We start from the raw sequence: 16,048 nt of genomic DNA, 5'->3' as shown, positions 1-16,048 counted from the left end.
GTAAGCTACAGAGCTATGTCTTTGTAACACACTGTTCAGCATTCAGATAGAAAGTGTTTTCAAGCTCCAGCAAGTTTGCAAGTTGGGGCAGAATGCCATGAATTTTGAGTGCTGAAACTGATCGTGTTCTGGGAATCTTAAATGTCCACACTATCTGTCTTTGACACAGTTATTTTTCTTTGAAACGTGTAATTTGTTTGCATTTGTCCCTGGGAAGGGGTGTAAGGATTGCATGAATTTTGTCCTTGGGTGAGTATCTGAATGAATTTTAGGATTTATATATTTTATTCTCAAGGAATACTGCATTTACCTTTTCAGAGTGGTATTGGGAGATGGGAGAAATACTATTTGGAGGGGGCTGTGTAATGACGCAGAGGCACAGTTTCAGGAACTTCTTGGAAGTTTTGTGTCACAGATTATGTGCTAAGACTTTTTTTCCCCATCTATTTTGTTCATCCAGTATTATATGCCAGTGTGACCATATCACTCAAGACCCATTGGTTTAGGAGGGAAGCCTTTAACCTGGAACTCCCTGAGCATTTTGTGTAAAGGACAGCAAATATTTTATTTCTCGTGACTTAAGGTTTAGCTCAGAGTAAAGGAAGATGAAGAGCTTAATTGCAGCTGCTCACCTCTTTCTTTAAATGGCAAGAAGGGATTCTCACAGGTGCTATAAGCACATTTTGTGTCCTAATTTTTCTGCTTAGCATTTTAGGCCAGCTGCCAGTATCCTCCCAAGCTCTGGCAACATTCATCTGTCAGTTTTCTGCAGGGTTTGTGAAGTGTAGGCTGGAAATTGACACATCTTATAAATAATTATCTCCCTGCCTCTTGACTTGACCTCAAGAGGGGTGGGCTGCTTCAGGTCCACTTTACGCCCTTCAGCCCAGATAGGGACAGAGTAGGTCCTTCAAGCAGGGCTCCTTTCGAGGCCCCAAGCTTGCTGGGCTGTTCAGTCTGCCCAGTGAGGGTGCCCCTTGTTGTTTCTGGTGGGAGGCAGGCCTTTTCTCTTCGCAGTGAGTGGGTCCACATCACCTCAGATTAGGGGGTTCTTCTGGTGGTTGAGATGGGATACTCCATGGAGTTTGCCCATCCGGTTCTGGACGCCTTCATGACCTACCCCTGCGAGTTGGCTCTAAAGTACTTGGCTGCTGTTACCCTTCAGCAGCTCTGCGATATAGGAGCAGTGGAACCAGTTCTGCCAGTGGAGCGTGGCCTGGACAGGTACTCCATCTATTTCATGGTCCTGAAGAGGGGTGGTTCCTATAGTAGACCTCAAGGGGGTGGATGTTTGTGTGTGACCCCAGCACTTCCAGATGGAAACACTTCTCTCAGTCATTGCCTTGGTGTGGCTGGGGGAGTTCTTGAGTTCCCTGCAGGTCCTGGAGACCTACCTCCACTTCCCCATTGTAGATCATCCCAAGAGATACCTGCATTTCTATGTGTTGGGGTGGCACTTTCAGTTTTGCAGGCCTTGCTCTTTGGCTGGATTAATGCATCCTGCATGTTTTCCAAGGTCATGGGGATGGTGGCTGCACATCTCCAGTGTCGGGATTATTTGTCTTCATCCTCACCTGAACGACTTGCAGTTCTAGGCCAATTCGGCTTCAGAGGACAGATTGGCTTCCTTGCAGGTCATTTTCCTTCTAGAATCCCTGGCTGGGAAGTGAACTGGCTCAATAGCCATCTGGTCCTGTCTCGGTCCATAGAGTATCTCGGGATCTGCTTCAACACATTCAGAGGGATGTTTTTTTCTTCTGGAGGAGTGGGCAGAGGTGTTCCAAAGGCATTTGTGCTGGTTGTGTGTTCTTCCGGAGCCCATTGGTTCAATGGCTGTGACTCTAGAGGTGGTGCCGTGGGAGATGATTCACATGCGTCTGCTACAACAAGCCCTGTTGTTGACACTGCCCTCAGGATTTCTGTCATTCTCTCCTGCTCACATCCAGGGCAAGGATCAGTCTGTTCTGGTGGGGCAGTCCTGTGAACCTTTTGACAGGGGTCTCTGAAGTGAGCTCTGAGCTGGGGTTTTTTTTCCCCCTGGCTCCATCTATTGGCAGGGGGATATCTCGCTCATCTGGTCTGGTCTGGAAAGGAAATTAATAAGTCCAGATTTCACCATTTCTCCTCCTCCCCTCTCTTGTTGACGTACCAGACCCCCAAAGCAGGTTAGGATCCTATTCAGATGATTGCCTTTATAAAACTTTTGAATTTTTAAATTACTAGTTGCATTCCCCCTCCCTTTTTTTATTTTTATTTTTTATATTTATGGTGTACCAGTAGCATAGAACAGATTGTAAAGGTCCTTGGCCAGGCCTATCATCTTTCTGAATCTTGACATTCCCATGTACAGTAATTCCAGTTCTTTTGCCGGCATTGAAAGAGTTACAAGGCTGTCTGCTTGTTGCTTCCGTAAACATTTTTGTAGCTATATGCAGATGTGTTATACTCAAAATTGGCTAAATTACAGCCTGTAACATGGAGTTAATATGTAACAGCTGTTAAATACACTACTATCTGTTTACTTGTGGCAGGCAGTATACTTGCCCTTGTCAGTACAGTTGCAAGCATGTGCTAGCTTCATTTGATTTCAAGTTGAAGATTAACTTACATTCTCTGCATTGTAAGTTTTTATTTTATAAATCTGTCCCCATTACTGAACCTGGACATAGCACTACACAGTGATGGAAGAGAAGTAGCAACTTTCACTAGAATCCGTGCTCTGCATATGTGGTGCCAGAGCAGTACCCGGAAGATATAATGTGTAAATATGTTGGTGTGGTTTGTGTGTGTGTATCATCTCTTTTTATACCTTTTTAAGTAATAAAGTTTTAAATACCTAAATACCAGACCACGAAACTTTACCAGAACCAGACAAACCCGAACTCTCTATACCTGACTGCTTAGTCACTCTGGCATTAATGAACGTTAACGCATTACAACCTTATTTCTCACGCTGGAAATGAACTGATTATCTAACTTACTCTGTAATTTACTCTATCATTTATGAACTTTAATGTAATACCACTTTGTATTTCCCATTCTGGAAATGGTGATCGCCATTACGGCATAATGTAAGCCACATTGAGCCTGCAAGAAGGTGGGAAAATGTGGGATACAAATGCAACAAATAAATTGTAAGTAACTCAAACTTGACTCTAGATCTGCTGTTCTTTCAGACTTTTCATGTGCATTGATATTTTATATTCTGGAGGCATCTAGTTTCACATATGTAGACATAACATAGGCACCTGGAGGTCCCACCCCCATCTATTAAATTTTAAATATACCACCATGTCACCATTTTATAAGATTAACATAGATTGCAGTTTTATTTGTGCTCTTTACATTTACCCAGGGTGGTGGGTCCTTTGCTGTGCTTCAGGCCTTGGGACATCGATGGGAGCACTGTGTGTCAGTGCTACAAAAAAATATAAAAATAAAACCATGGAGGAAGTGGAGGAGCTGGAGGAAGTGAAGGAGCAGTTTAATGATTAGATCAGTGGAGTGAGAACCAGGGGAGCCTGGTTGAAATCTCACAAGTGCTCCTTGAGGTCTTTGGCAGATACAAACGGACTGTGATTCCTCCGAAGACAGAAAACTGTCTTATTTTTGCTTGTTTGTGCTGTGCTCCGGTTAAAAAAAAAAACCCGGGTGTGTAGCGTGGTGCGCCACATGTTTTCCCGCGCAGCGGCAGTCTCTGGCCATGGCAACCCCCGCTTAGTGTGTGACCTGCTGCCCGACTTGCAGTGAGCACTGTTCCTCCTTGGGCCGCTGCATGGTGTGCAGTCCGGTTCCCAAGTGGAGGAGCTGATTCAGGGCTCGCACATACAGGGCGCGCTCGGTCACAGCAGCACGTTTCTTTCAGCTCTGGTCTCCAGTGCAGGGCCTTGGTGCTTCTCCTCAGAAGGAGGCAGGAATGGCGGCCATTTTGATTTTTGGCAGAAGTGAAGCCCCTGTGCAGTCAGCTGTGTAGGTGGGGGTCCCTTCAGGCGGGCGGGCCCTGGGTCAGGGCCAACCTTCGTCTGCTCCATCGGACCTTGGGCTGGTGCTAGGAGCCTTTTCTCCAGCAGGCTGGCAGCTCCAGGGAGAGAGAGGAGATGGGGATCTTCCTGCTTGTTCCCAGGGGATCGCGACTGCTGCCCCGTGGAGACTTCGTCTCAGATTTTGCTGCAGTTGGGCTGCTATTAGGTGGCCCCTGATTTTAGAGGCACTTGCAGCACTCCCTTGCGGAGTTTCCGGAAGGTAGTCAGGCGGCTAGCCTTATGAAGAGCCTCAGGGGACCGACCATCCAGGGTATTTCTCCATTCACCTGGACATTCGGGTCCTGCTTGCAGCAAGGTGGAGTGCGTCTGACACAGGCCTACAGGTTGGGAGGACCATGGCCTGTCCTTTTTCTCTGGTGCCAGAAGGAGGAGATGTTCCCTTACCTATGTTGGACTCGGTGTCTGCAGTCACCTAGAGTACTACCCTCTCGGTGGTTGGCGGCCTTGCCTTGAGGGATCTGCTACATAGGTAGCCGAAATGGGCTTTCCAGCACACCTTGAGGTGACTGCTTTGGAGCTGCAGGCTTCTATTTGTAGCCCTTTGGTGGCACAGGCCTCTTTGCAGTGACATCAGCAGTCCTTTTCCCGGGGCAGTCCCGGGCTGCCTGGATGGAGGGGGGCTTAGCTTGTCTGATGGCCACTGTGTATGTCAGTTTTTCAGCCACAGGCATGTCTTTGACGCTGCCCGCGAGGCGTCAGTTCTGGCTGCGGACGTGGGTGACCGTTGCCACTTCAAAGGCCTGCGTGGTCAGGTTACCCTTTTGAGACACATTTCTTTTTGGGAATGACCTCAGCAATTTGGTTCAGGAGCTGGGTAAGCGGACCCCAGCGTCCTCCAGAAGACATTCCTTGTTCCTCTGTTTGCCTTGTGGACTCAGCAGGTGCCCTATTTCATGACAGCTCCTTGTGTAGGTCTGGTCATCAGACCTTTGGCCAGAGGGCTCAGTTTCGAGCCTGGCAATCTTCCTTCTGGGGACGGAGAGCCAGCAGGGCACTCAGAGTGAGTGGCTGCTGTTTCCTGGCAATCCCAATATAGCCTGGCCAGATGGTCCCTCCGGGCCTACAGGGGACCGCTTCAGGCCTTTCGGGACGTGTGGTCTACCTTTTCCTCAACTCTGGCGCTGGTTATTCTGGGTGATGGCTTCCAGTTGGAGTTCTCCCCTCCAGTAGTTCCTCTCTTCTTACAGTCTTCTTGTCAGGGGGCCTCTGGCAGCTCAGAGCAGAAGCCATTGTTTCCATCCCTCCCACCGAGCACGGTCTGGTCAGTTCTCCTATTTTGAGGTTCCCAGGAAGATGGAAGCAGTGCAACCCAATTGGGATCTCTAGGGGGTCCACCGGAGTCCGTTTTCAGATGGTGACCCTGAGGTCTGTGCTCCCGTCCGTTCAGAGAGAGAGTTGTCTCTGCTCTTGAGACCAGGGAGGCGTAATTACCTTCCTCTCTTGGGGCTGCTTCTGCAGGTTTTTTCCAATTCCGGTCCCAACCATTTGGACTCCTCACGGGCCCAGGGACCTTTTCCTAAGTTGTGCATGTTGCAGTCTTTCTGCGGAGACAGAGGTTTCGTTTCCTCCTGCACTTGGACAACTGGCTAATCCTAGCCTCCTCTTCCCAAGCCTGTGTAGAGGCTCCTTCAACAATGGTTCGCCTCCTTTTCTGGTTTGGGTGCTCAATTTCAGTGGGGGCGGCTGGCAACAGCACACCAACTTGGAGCATCTAGGTGTTCTTTTCGATTCCCTGTGAGCTTGAGTGTTTCTCACAAAGGGACGGCGCTTTAAGTTAGTGTACTGGATTCTTCGCTTCTGCTTCGTTCCCAGCTTCCAGCCTGGGATTTTGTGCAGCTCCTTGGTTCTGTGACAGCGGCCCTGGAAGTGGTACCTTGCCCTCGGATGCGGCCAATTTATAGGGCCCTGTTCAGCTCCTGGTCTCCGATTTCAGAGGGTTACAGCCCCTGGCGGTCAGACAGACCTGAGGTGGTTGTGGCTTCACCAGTTGTTTGACCCTAGGGAGGCCCTCCCTGCTCCTGCCTTGGGAAGTGGGGTTTCGGGCTGGGGGGGCCCTTTGCTGGGGTCGTCTGGCACGGCTCTTGGTTTCCAGTAGAGACGCATTGGCCCTCTGGAGCTGTGAGGGGTGTGCTAAGCTCTGGAGGCTTTTGCCCCTCTGTTGGGAATGCTTTGGTTTGGGCCTTTTCGGATATTGCTATGGCACTATCCTCTTCTACTAGCTAGGGGGGACTCCTAGCATTCTGCTGGCTCTGGAGCCCAACTGGTTAACGGCCGAGGCAGAGAGACAACTGTTGTGCCTTTCGGCGGTGTTGAGGGGTCCCTCTCGTGAGGACCGACCTTCTTAGCAGGCATGTTCGGACTTCTAGCGATTGGAAGCTGTCGGTCGAGCCGTTACAGCTGCTGATGTGTTGATTGGGCTTGGTTCTCTTGGCCTATTCCTATGTCACTGATCCTCGGTTCTTCAGCCGTCACAGGGAAGAGGACTCTCTGGGTCTGGACACCCTGCTGCGTTTGTGTTTGAGCGAGGGACTCCTGTACGCCTTCCCCCATGCCAAAGTTAGGCCGGGAGCGGGGGAGAGTGGGAGATCTTCGGGATACAGTGCTCCTGTTCTCCAGCCTGGACATGGCTCCAGTGCTATGCAGATCTTGTGAAGCTCCTTGTTGGGAAGCTAATGCGATTCCTTCATTCGAGGTTCTTCTGTTAGGTGGTGGTCATGGAGGATTCTTCTCCCTTTGGTCTTACGGCCTGGCCCTTGAGAGGGCTCGGCTGAGGAAGGATTATTGGTTTCAGTCCTGGCTTCCCTGCTGCAGGCTAGGAAGTGCTCTTCTTCCTTGGCGCCTGCTAGTACTTTGCTTCCTCCCTGGGCCATTTCCTGGCATTTTTGTGGGAGGGAGTATCAAGGGCTAGCACTGGGTACCTTGTGGGTTCCAGTGGCAGCCCTGGCTTGCTTTCAGGGTCATTGGCAGACCTCTTCTTTAGCAGCTCTTCCGGTTGTGATTCGTTTTCAGAGAGGCGTGGGTCGCTTACGTTGCCCTTCGCGTGCCTTTTCCGAATGGGATTTTATGCTGGTCCTTCGGGTGCTGTAGCAATCTCCATTTGTGCCCTGTCGCTAGGTGATCCTGATAGTTCTCACGTAGAACTCGGTGTTATTAGGGCGCTTCCGATGACCTGTTGCTTCTTGCAACTTCAGGCTCCTTCTTAGGACCCTTTCTCTGTCTTTGTTTTGGAGGTGGGGTCCCGTTTCATGCAGTACCGTCCTTCTTGCCTGAGTGCTTGTTGGTTTCTTTTTATTTAGTCGTCTATATGCCTCTTGCAGGCTTCTGAACTTTCACAGGGCTCTCTTGTGTTTTTTCGAGGTTCTCGATGTGTTCAGCCTTTCGTATAGACCTTTTGTGCAGTTTGGTAAACAGCAGTTGGGTCTCATGGCTTCCTTTGCCCGGTGGGTGACGGTGGCCATGATCTCTGCTTGTAGTCTGGGAGGCTCTTCTCCTCCTGTTGGAAGGCACACTCTCCTGGGCGTGTGACTACATCTCGGGCAAAGGCTTCGTTGTCTTCTCTGATGGATATTTGTAGGGCAGAGGCATGGGCTTCTTTGCTTTCCTTCAGTAGCATGATGGTATAGCGGGGGCCGCGCAGGCAGCGGCTGCATTTGGGGTGTCAGTTCTGCTTGTGGCAGGTTTGGCTTCCCACCATCGTAGGGATAGTTTTTGAACATCCCACTCGTCCTGGAATAATGGAAATGAACGTAATGGAAGGAGAAATTAGGACTTACCTGATAATTTTCTTTCCATTAGTTCTTCACACTATTACAGGAGCCCTCCCATGGTTCGACACCCTAATGGGTGGCTCTATGCACGGTCTTTGTATCCTGTTTTCCAGGGACCTTGTCTTCGGATGGTTCTTGGGGCTGGATGTGTTGGTTGCTGACCACGTGCCTGATTGGGTGTTCTTTCTTCCTTACTTGAGGACTGAGGAGCTGAGCTGCTAGCAGGGAGCTATGTAGTGGTGCTCAGTTCTGTATTTTCTATCTCCACCTGCTGGTCGATGGACATAACTACCCACTCGTCCTGGAACCCTAGTGTGAAGAACTAATAGAAAATTATCAGGTAAGTTCTAATTTCTCCTTCCTCCACATTCCTAGCAGGGGTTCAAATGGGTATGAATTGTCCTTCAATCTAGGTACTGTCAACTAATGCTGTCATTGGCACAGCACCAGCAACATCCTCAATGGGTTACATTAGAGTTCTTTATCTCTTTGTCACCACATCTGGTTTGGGTTACTGCTCCTAGCTGTATCAGTTAACAACTTTATGGACAACATGGTTAAACAAAAATTAACAAATGTTCCACCAGTGTGCAGCAGCTTAAGGAGCCAACAGGACAGTGAAGCAGAAGGACTTGTCCCTGTATTGCTTGCCTTCTCTTGTGGTTCCCTCCCTCTTCCTTTTTATCCAATCTGATGTCTGCTGTGGATGTTGTGGGATTCAAAATTGACTCACTAGGTCAGACTAAGAGTTCCCTGTAGCCCAATATCCTGTTCCCAACAATGACCAGTCCAGATCACAAGTACCTGGTAGAGTCCCAAAAAGTATCAAGATTCTATGCTGCTTTCTCCAGGTCTGTTACTAATTTGTTGATATTTCCTCTAGGAATTTGTCCAAACCTTTTTAAAACCCAGCTACACTAACTGCTTTTACCATTTGCTCCGACATTGAGTTCCAGAGCTTATCTATTGGTTGAGTGAAAAATATTTTCTCATATTTGTTTTAAATGTGCTATTGTGCAACTTCATGGAATATCCCCTAATCTTTGTACTTTTTGAAAGCGTGAACAGTTGATTCTTATTTATCTGTTTCATTCAGGATTTTATAGACCTCTATCATATCTCTCCTCAGCCATCTTTTCTCCAAGCTGAAGTGCCCTAACCCTTGCCTTTTCTTATGAGCGGTTTGGTTGCCTTTCTCTGTACCTTCTCCAGTTTCACTATATATTTTTTGAAATGCAGCAACCAGAATTGCACAAAGTACTCAAGGTGTGGTCTTATCATGGAGCGATAGAATAAGATTGGATCATATATCTCTTTTGAAGTTAAACTAAGATTCATCAGTTGGTTTATTTTTTCATCTGCAGCCAAAATTCTTCCCAAATTAGGCTATACTGAAGAAAAAGGATATTGCTGTGTTCTCGAAGGATAAGCAGGCCATATTCTCACATGTGGGTGACGTCATCCACGTCGCCTGATCAGGAGCACAAAAAGCCAATATCACCCCAAGAATGTACACAGCGTCCCCACTGCATATGTGCAAGTGCCCTCTGCAAGAGCGCGGGACCATCAGTCTCTTCTAATCCGTTGTGAGGAGAGGATGTGCTTTCCACAGCTTCACACACCGTCTGGTGTGTGAGTACTTTTCAGAGCAAGTAGTGCCTTCCTAAGGAGCTTTTTCTCCAGTTTTTTTTCTTTCTCCATCCGTTACTGCCCCTATGCTCAGTCCATGACATGCCGTACCGTGCCTTGCCTCTCCTCTCCCCCCTTCACCCCTCAGTTCATCCTTCCTCTTTCTAGCTCTCCCATTGCCCCCCTTTTGGGGAAAATAGAGGGGTCCCACATGGCAGTGTTAACAGTTGGACCTGGACAAAACTGACCGGCCTGTCCCCCCTTTTTAAAGGTCCTAGACATCCTTGGTGTATGGAAGGAAAAATTACTGAGTGTTGCATGGGATAGCAAGTAGATTGAATGAACTTTGAAAAAGAATTTTTAAAATATCATGGTGTTCTGGTTTTAGGGTAAGCACCCAGAGAGAAACTGCACTCGGGCCCTTGGCAGAGTAACCATCTGCAGGTTACATGGAGAGAATCCAGGCAACTTATTGTGAAGTTTACTTCTGTGGTTTTCTTATTCAGCTTGCATCATTTTTGTCTTCCAGGTAATTGGCCTGTTGGATGTTTTTACACCTGATACATCGCTGGAGGAGTTCAATGATGTGTAAGTGTAAACTATGACAAAACCACAGCACAACAGAGGACTCTTACTTTTGCAGTATTTTGGAGGATTGGGAATATAGACTTGTCTCAGCCTGCATGTGTGGAAGGTTACATGTACAATCATTTTTGTGTGTCCTTCCTGGGATGTTTGCTTTTGAAGGGTTAAGGTCTTTCATGTTCTTTGAAGCACTGGGGACTGATTGGCTAGAGAGGGCCAGAGAAGATTCTGTTCAGTCAGTGAATGTTACATTTGTTGATAAGTGAGATCCACATTTACCATGACAATTACAAAAGCTTTATTAAAATGAAAACACATCTGTGAGATTGTCTTATGGAACAACAATTGTCTTATTAGTCAACACACGCATATATTAAATTGCACTTCAATCAATACTGCAATGATCTTCAGAAACCTCAGTGGTGACTTGTTTCACACGTGGGACACACAGCCCAGTGGCTCACCTTATTCTTCACAAGTTTCATTTATTGCTATCATTTACTTTTATTATAACTAGCAAAAGAAACTTTTATTTTAAAGAAGTTTTACTTAGTTTAAAATAAAGGACCAGTGCCAACATAGGCCATGTTTTGCTCCAAAAGAAAGCTGCATCAGGGCAGGGTCGTGTATTGTACGTTTCTCATACCTCAAAATGTTTTCGCTAGTGGATGCCATTTTGAAAACATTTTGAGGTAAGAGAGAGAAACGTACAATACAGGACCCTGCTCTGGTGCAGCTTTCTTTTGGAGCAAAACATGGCCTGTGTTGGCACTGGTCCCTTATTTTAAGCTAAGTAAAACTTCTTTTTTAAAAAAATGTTGTTTTTTTTTGCTTGTTATAAAAGTAAATGATAGCAATAAGTGAAACTTGTGAAGATTCAGGTGAGGCACTGGGCTGTGTGTCCCACGTGTGAAACAAGTCACCACTGAGGTTTCTGAAGACCATTGCAGTATTGACTGAAGTGCGATTTAATATATGTGTGCGTGTGACTAATAAATTGACCACATTCACAGGTGATTGGAGCAAATTAAATTTTGTCTTAATTTGTGTAATCATACATTGTATGTACAACTGTTGCTTTATTAGTGTTTCTGCATTTACTTGCAGGGTGTTGTCAGGGATCGGTCAGGATCAGTTCATGAGCCAAACATGAATCTGATCTTTGGATAGAACAAGTAAAGGCAGAAGTTGAGTTTGTAGGTTTAATGATTATCCTTCAAAGAGCTCATGTAATGCCTCATTTTTTCATCTTGCACATGCAAGAGAGACACTTGTAGATCTACACAGTGCTGTTCTTTATAAAGCACTCACCTAATGATTGTACTTTTGAGATATTTAAATCCATGATTATTCTGGGACTGGTGCTTCTGGTATGGGAAGAGGTTAGGTTGAAAGGGAATAGGTTCATTAAGGAACATCGTCTGTGATCACTTGTTCTCCTGTTGAACAGTTTAGTAGGTAGCATCCTATGTGATATTCTGAGATATGTCTGCTGTTCTGTTGTCTAATTACAGATGTTGCTTATTGTGTTTTAGGTACTTGGTGACACATCTCATGGGTGCAGATCTAAACAACATTGTGAAGTGTCAGAAACTTACTGATGACCATGTGCAGTTCCTTATCTACCAGATACTTAGGGGCTTAAAGGTACAGTATCGGCATTCATGAAAGATCTGGCTAGAAAAGGAAGCGTACTTGAGGGATTTACAGGTGGAATTTCCTTATAGGAATTTAGGAAGACATAAGACATTTTGAACCTATCTATTCACTCCATTCAGTTCTGGAGCATTATAGTTTGTCTTGTTCCAAAATGTCTTCCATTATTGGGCGGGGGGTGGGGGGGGGGGGTTGTACAGTTACGTGGTAGCTATGTTAGTCCATTTTTAAAGGTAATCAATAGAAATAAAAGAAAATAAAACAAAGAAAATAAGATGATGAAGGGTTACCTTTGAAAGCTAATTAAAAAATATTAAGCTAGTCTAATAAAAAAAGGTATCATCTTATCTATGTTTTATTGTCTTTTATTTCTGGGGTGTTTTTTTTTTTTTGGTACAATTAGCTGTTGACTTCTAACGCTGTACCTTTCAGCTGGACTCTTGAGCTTCAAAACAAACAGTAATGTTTCACAGCTCACTGTTGAGCGTTCTATACTGCAAGAGTTTAGGGATAATAGGAGGTTGGAAAAGCCATCTGTTATCCACCTGCTGTCTCCTAACTGTGGTAGCCAACTATATGTGAAAGTTGTTGGTCAGTCTGCTTTGTAGTTACTTCCAGTAAGCTTCCTCATTCTGTTCACTACTGTTCAGTTTTATGCTCATCTATTATGACCTATTAAAGTATTCACATTCAAAATGCTGACCAGCGTGCTGCCCACTGTTAAATTCTCACAATACTAGTAAAAAAGGCCCGTTTCCAACAGAAAGGAAACGGGCGCTAGCAAGGTTCCATGACCCCCCTCCCTACCTCCTTCCCCTCCTCCGTCCTCTGATGTCCAGGCCCCCTCCCCTCTGAGTTCCACGCCCCCCCTACCTGCCTTCCACCCTCTCCTCCGAGTTCCAGACCCCCCTCCCCACTCGTCAGACCCCGTCCGAGTTCCGCGCCCCCCCCCTCCGATTTCCGCCAGCCAGCGCCTCCCTCCCTCTGTCGCCTCCGAGTGCAAGGAGGACGTATGCGGGTGCCCTAGCCCTTGGTAAGTGGCAGCTGCTGTTTAAAACGTTTTACCTCCTGCTCCTCCGGCAACAGTGAAGTCCAGCACGTACGCCGCTTCACACTGCCTTTGCTTTCGCTTCTGTTACAGCTGTTCCTCTGGTCCCACCCTCATTTCCTGTTTGTGGGACCAGAGGAACAGGTGAAACAGAAGCAAAGGCTGTGTGAAGCGGCGTCCGTGCATGCTGGACTTCACTGTTGCCGGCGGAGCAGGAGGTAAAACGTTTTAAACAGCTGGCACTTAGGAAGGGCTGGGGCACCCACACACATCCTCCTTACACTCGGAGGCCAGAGAGACATAGGGAGGGAGGTACTAGGCAGCGGAAATCAGAGAGGGGGTGCGTGGAACTCGGAAGGGAGTGGGGCCGTCGGACTGGAGTGGGCCCGTGGAACTGGGACGGACGGGAGTGCAGGGAAGGGAGGTAAGGGGTCAGGGGGGCATTTATTTACTCATCTCCGGTGGCTGCTGCTGGGTTCCCTTCCCTCTCACTTCCCATTGGTCCGCCCTGTGACGTCATCCCCACCCAGGGTGGACCAATGGGAACTGTGTTATGAACCCAGGCAGCCAGAAGGAGGTGCAAATTATTATTTAGGATATGTATTTTTTAATTTAGATTAGACACTAGTAGGTCAGGATCTTCTACAGCTGTTGCTTTCACTAGAAAATGCTGTAAAAACTTGTCAGCATGTATGTATCTCAGTGACTTTTCAGTTCTTTAGCTAAAATTGGCCAAATTCATGTTGAATAAGATTTGACAAGATGGCAATGTTTACTGTAAACAATAGTCACCAAATAAGAATTGCACTTAAAGGCTTGAGTTAGGGCTAGTGCCATGCTCAAGCCTAGAGATAATCTGAGTGGAAAAGCTACTTGTACCCAGCTTCCAGGAGCCTCAGAGATTTGTTCCCTAACACTGTGATTTTCAATCTTTTTCATCTTGCAGCACACTGACAAGGCACAAAAATTGTCAGGGCACACCATCGTTTTTTTTTTTTTTTTAAAGGAAATATATCATTTAACAAACAATTACATTTTTAATTGTGTAATCTTTATAGTTGAATATTTTTATTAAAGATGCACGTTGGCAAAAGGGCAACAATACACTTCAAAGATAAACAAATTAGCCACAAATAGCATGTAATCAAAAGCAACAATTTTAAAGCGAATACCCCCCACCCACCACATTGCTGGTGGTGATCCCATCCTGTCACTGCATCCAATCTATATGCCTAAATTCCTTTATAATAGACTCCCACTAGGCACATGTTTATAGAACTACTCTTAATGACAAAGTAACGAGATCATACCAAATAGACACAATCTGAAAGTCACACAATTTTCACTATGCAATAATCTGATTATAAAATTTGTGAGGAGAACTAGCAACCTGCTGCAGGAACACACACATCAAACCCAAGGACTTGATACAGTTGAGCCAGTTAACAATTTATGGCCAAGTATTAAATTTAAAACAAATCGGAGAAAATATTTCTTCACCCAACTCTGGAATTCGTTGCCGGGGAACGTGGTGAAGGCGGTTAGCTTGGCAGAGTTTAAAAAGGGGTTAGACGGTTTCCTAAGACAAGTCCATAAACCACTACTAAATGGACTTGGGAAAAATCCAATTCCAGGAATAACATGTTTAGAATGTTTGTACGTTTGGGAAGCTTGCCAGGTGCCCTTGGCCTGGATTGGCCGCTGTCGTGGACAGGATGCTGGGCTCGATGGACCCTTGGTCTTTTCCCAGTGTGGCATTACTTATGTACTTAAGTTAAAGTAGATTTAGTATGAAGGTTCCATTAACTTCCTCATGGTATCTGGATACACAAACTAGGGAAATTAGCCTGTCTGTTTTTCCCTGACCTTTTTTTCTGTAGCGGTTAGCAGCAGCAGGCAGCGATTCAGACAGCCTGCTCGCACCATTCTGCACCCGCTTTGACGGTTCCCACCTATGCGGAAGTGGGAAGTTATGTCAGAGGTGCTAGCAGGCTTTCTGAATCGCTGCCTGCTGCTGCCAAGTGCTATAGAACAAAATCTTATAATGTTGGTTCGTTGGCTGGGGATGGGACAGGACGGAAAACTCCCTGCGGCACACTGATTGAAAAATGCTGCCCTAACATATTTTCAAAAAATATCCTAATGACACATTCATGGGTACACTGTCAAAGACAGTGCTCCATATGTCTAGTAGCTATATAGAAATGATTACTAGAGAAGGGAGGGGATATGAGGGGGGGGGGGGGAATGATTTATGAAACTTGTTTACTTAAATGTACTTTTGAATGTTGTGGGAGCTTATTGCTTCAGAATGCTGTTAACATGGTTGTTAAATAAAACTTATAAATTGAAAAAAAAAGAAATGATTACTAGAAGTAGATTTCAGAATAGAGGTTTTGTTATCAGGAATTTCATTTTCTAACTAGAAAACCTTCCAACATTTTAAATAGCAATCTGTGATTTCTTTTTTCTTTTTTTCCCTACCCTTCCTCCCCTGTCTGCAGTACATCCATTCAGCTGGCATTATTCACAGGGTAGGTATGAAAATGTACATGATTAATGTTTCCGTTTTTAATTTGCTCAGCATTAGGCTATGTTTAACATTTCAGCAGGAATACTTACTGTACAAACTGATAATTGATCTTGGTATGCATGTTTTTTTTTTTTTTTAATCCTGTGGTTTGATTTAAAGGATATTATTCAAAGGTGCAGTAATCTCAATTTTTTTAGTATTATTTTGTTTTGGAGATTACATAAAGTTGAGGATCCCCATTTTCATATGTTAGATTTAACCTTTAACTTACATTGAAGGTAGTACATTAATGTTTTACTTACTTTTTCTCCCATAATTAAGCAAAGTACTAAAGTGGTCTGCTGTAATTGAGAAAAGAAAATGCCTCCCTCCTTCCCTAATGTTACTTTAGGTACTTTTTTTTTTGTTGTTCTTTGCCCAGCATACAGGTGAAGTGCTTCTGTTTTCTTCTTGGGGCTATGACTGCTTTTTTTTTCCCCAGCAGCCACCCTTGACTGAAGAGCAAAGAGCCAGCAGCCAGACACAGGTCTTGTGCTTATTTATACAGAACAACCTCAAGGCTATCAAACTAGCCTGTGTTTTTGGACATTAAGTAGATGCCAGGGTATCACAGTACAAGGAAATAACATGACCACCACTTTGCACCAAGCAGCTTCCTAGGACAAATTACAACAATTCCATAAACAAACAGCAATAAGGCCAAAAATCTATGTAATTCTCTTCCCCTTAAACATTTTGGCTTTTGTTTGAAGAGCTCCTCAAAATGACAAGTTCAGTAACTGAATAT

General features: G+C 45.6%; 1 protein-coding gene across 2 annotated transcripts in view; it reads left to right on the top strand.

Annotated features, from left to right (window-relative positions):
• Positions 1-16,048, top strand: part of MAPK14 (mitogen-activated protein kinase 14) — a 95,654-nt gene that overhangs the window by 42,091 nt on the left and 37,515 nt on the right. For both annotated transcript variants that reach the window (XM_030221731.1, XM_030221730.1), the window contains exons 3-5: positions 9,969-10,027; positions 11,560-11,671; positions 15,233-15,262. In XM_030221731.1, the coding sequence (XP_030077591.1) occupies positions 9,969-10,027; positions 11,560-11,671; positions 15,233-15,262 (201 nt within the window). The remainder of the gene's footprint in view (positions 1-9,968; positions 10,028-11,559; positions 11,672-15,232; positions 15,263-16,048) is intronic.

The sequence above is a fragment of the Microcaecilia unicolor genome, chromosome 12, assembly GCF_901765095.1.
Source record: "Microcaecilia unicolor chromosome 12, aMicUni1.1, whole genome shotgun sequence".
Taxonomy (NCBI): domain Eukaryota; kingdom Metazoa; phylum Chordata; class Amphibia; order Gymnophiona; family Siphonopidae; genus Microcaecilia; species Microcaecilia unicolor.
Note: the sequence above shows the minus strand (reverse complement) of the source record. Positions and strands in the feature narration are given on the sequence as shown.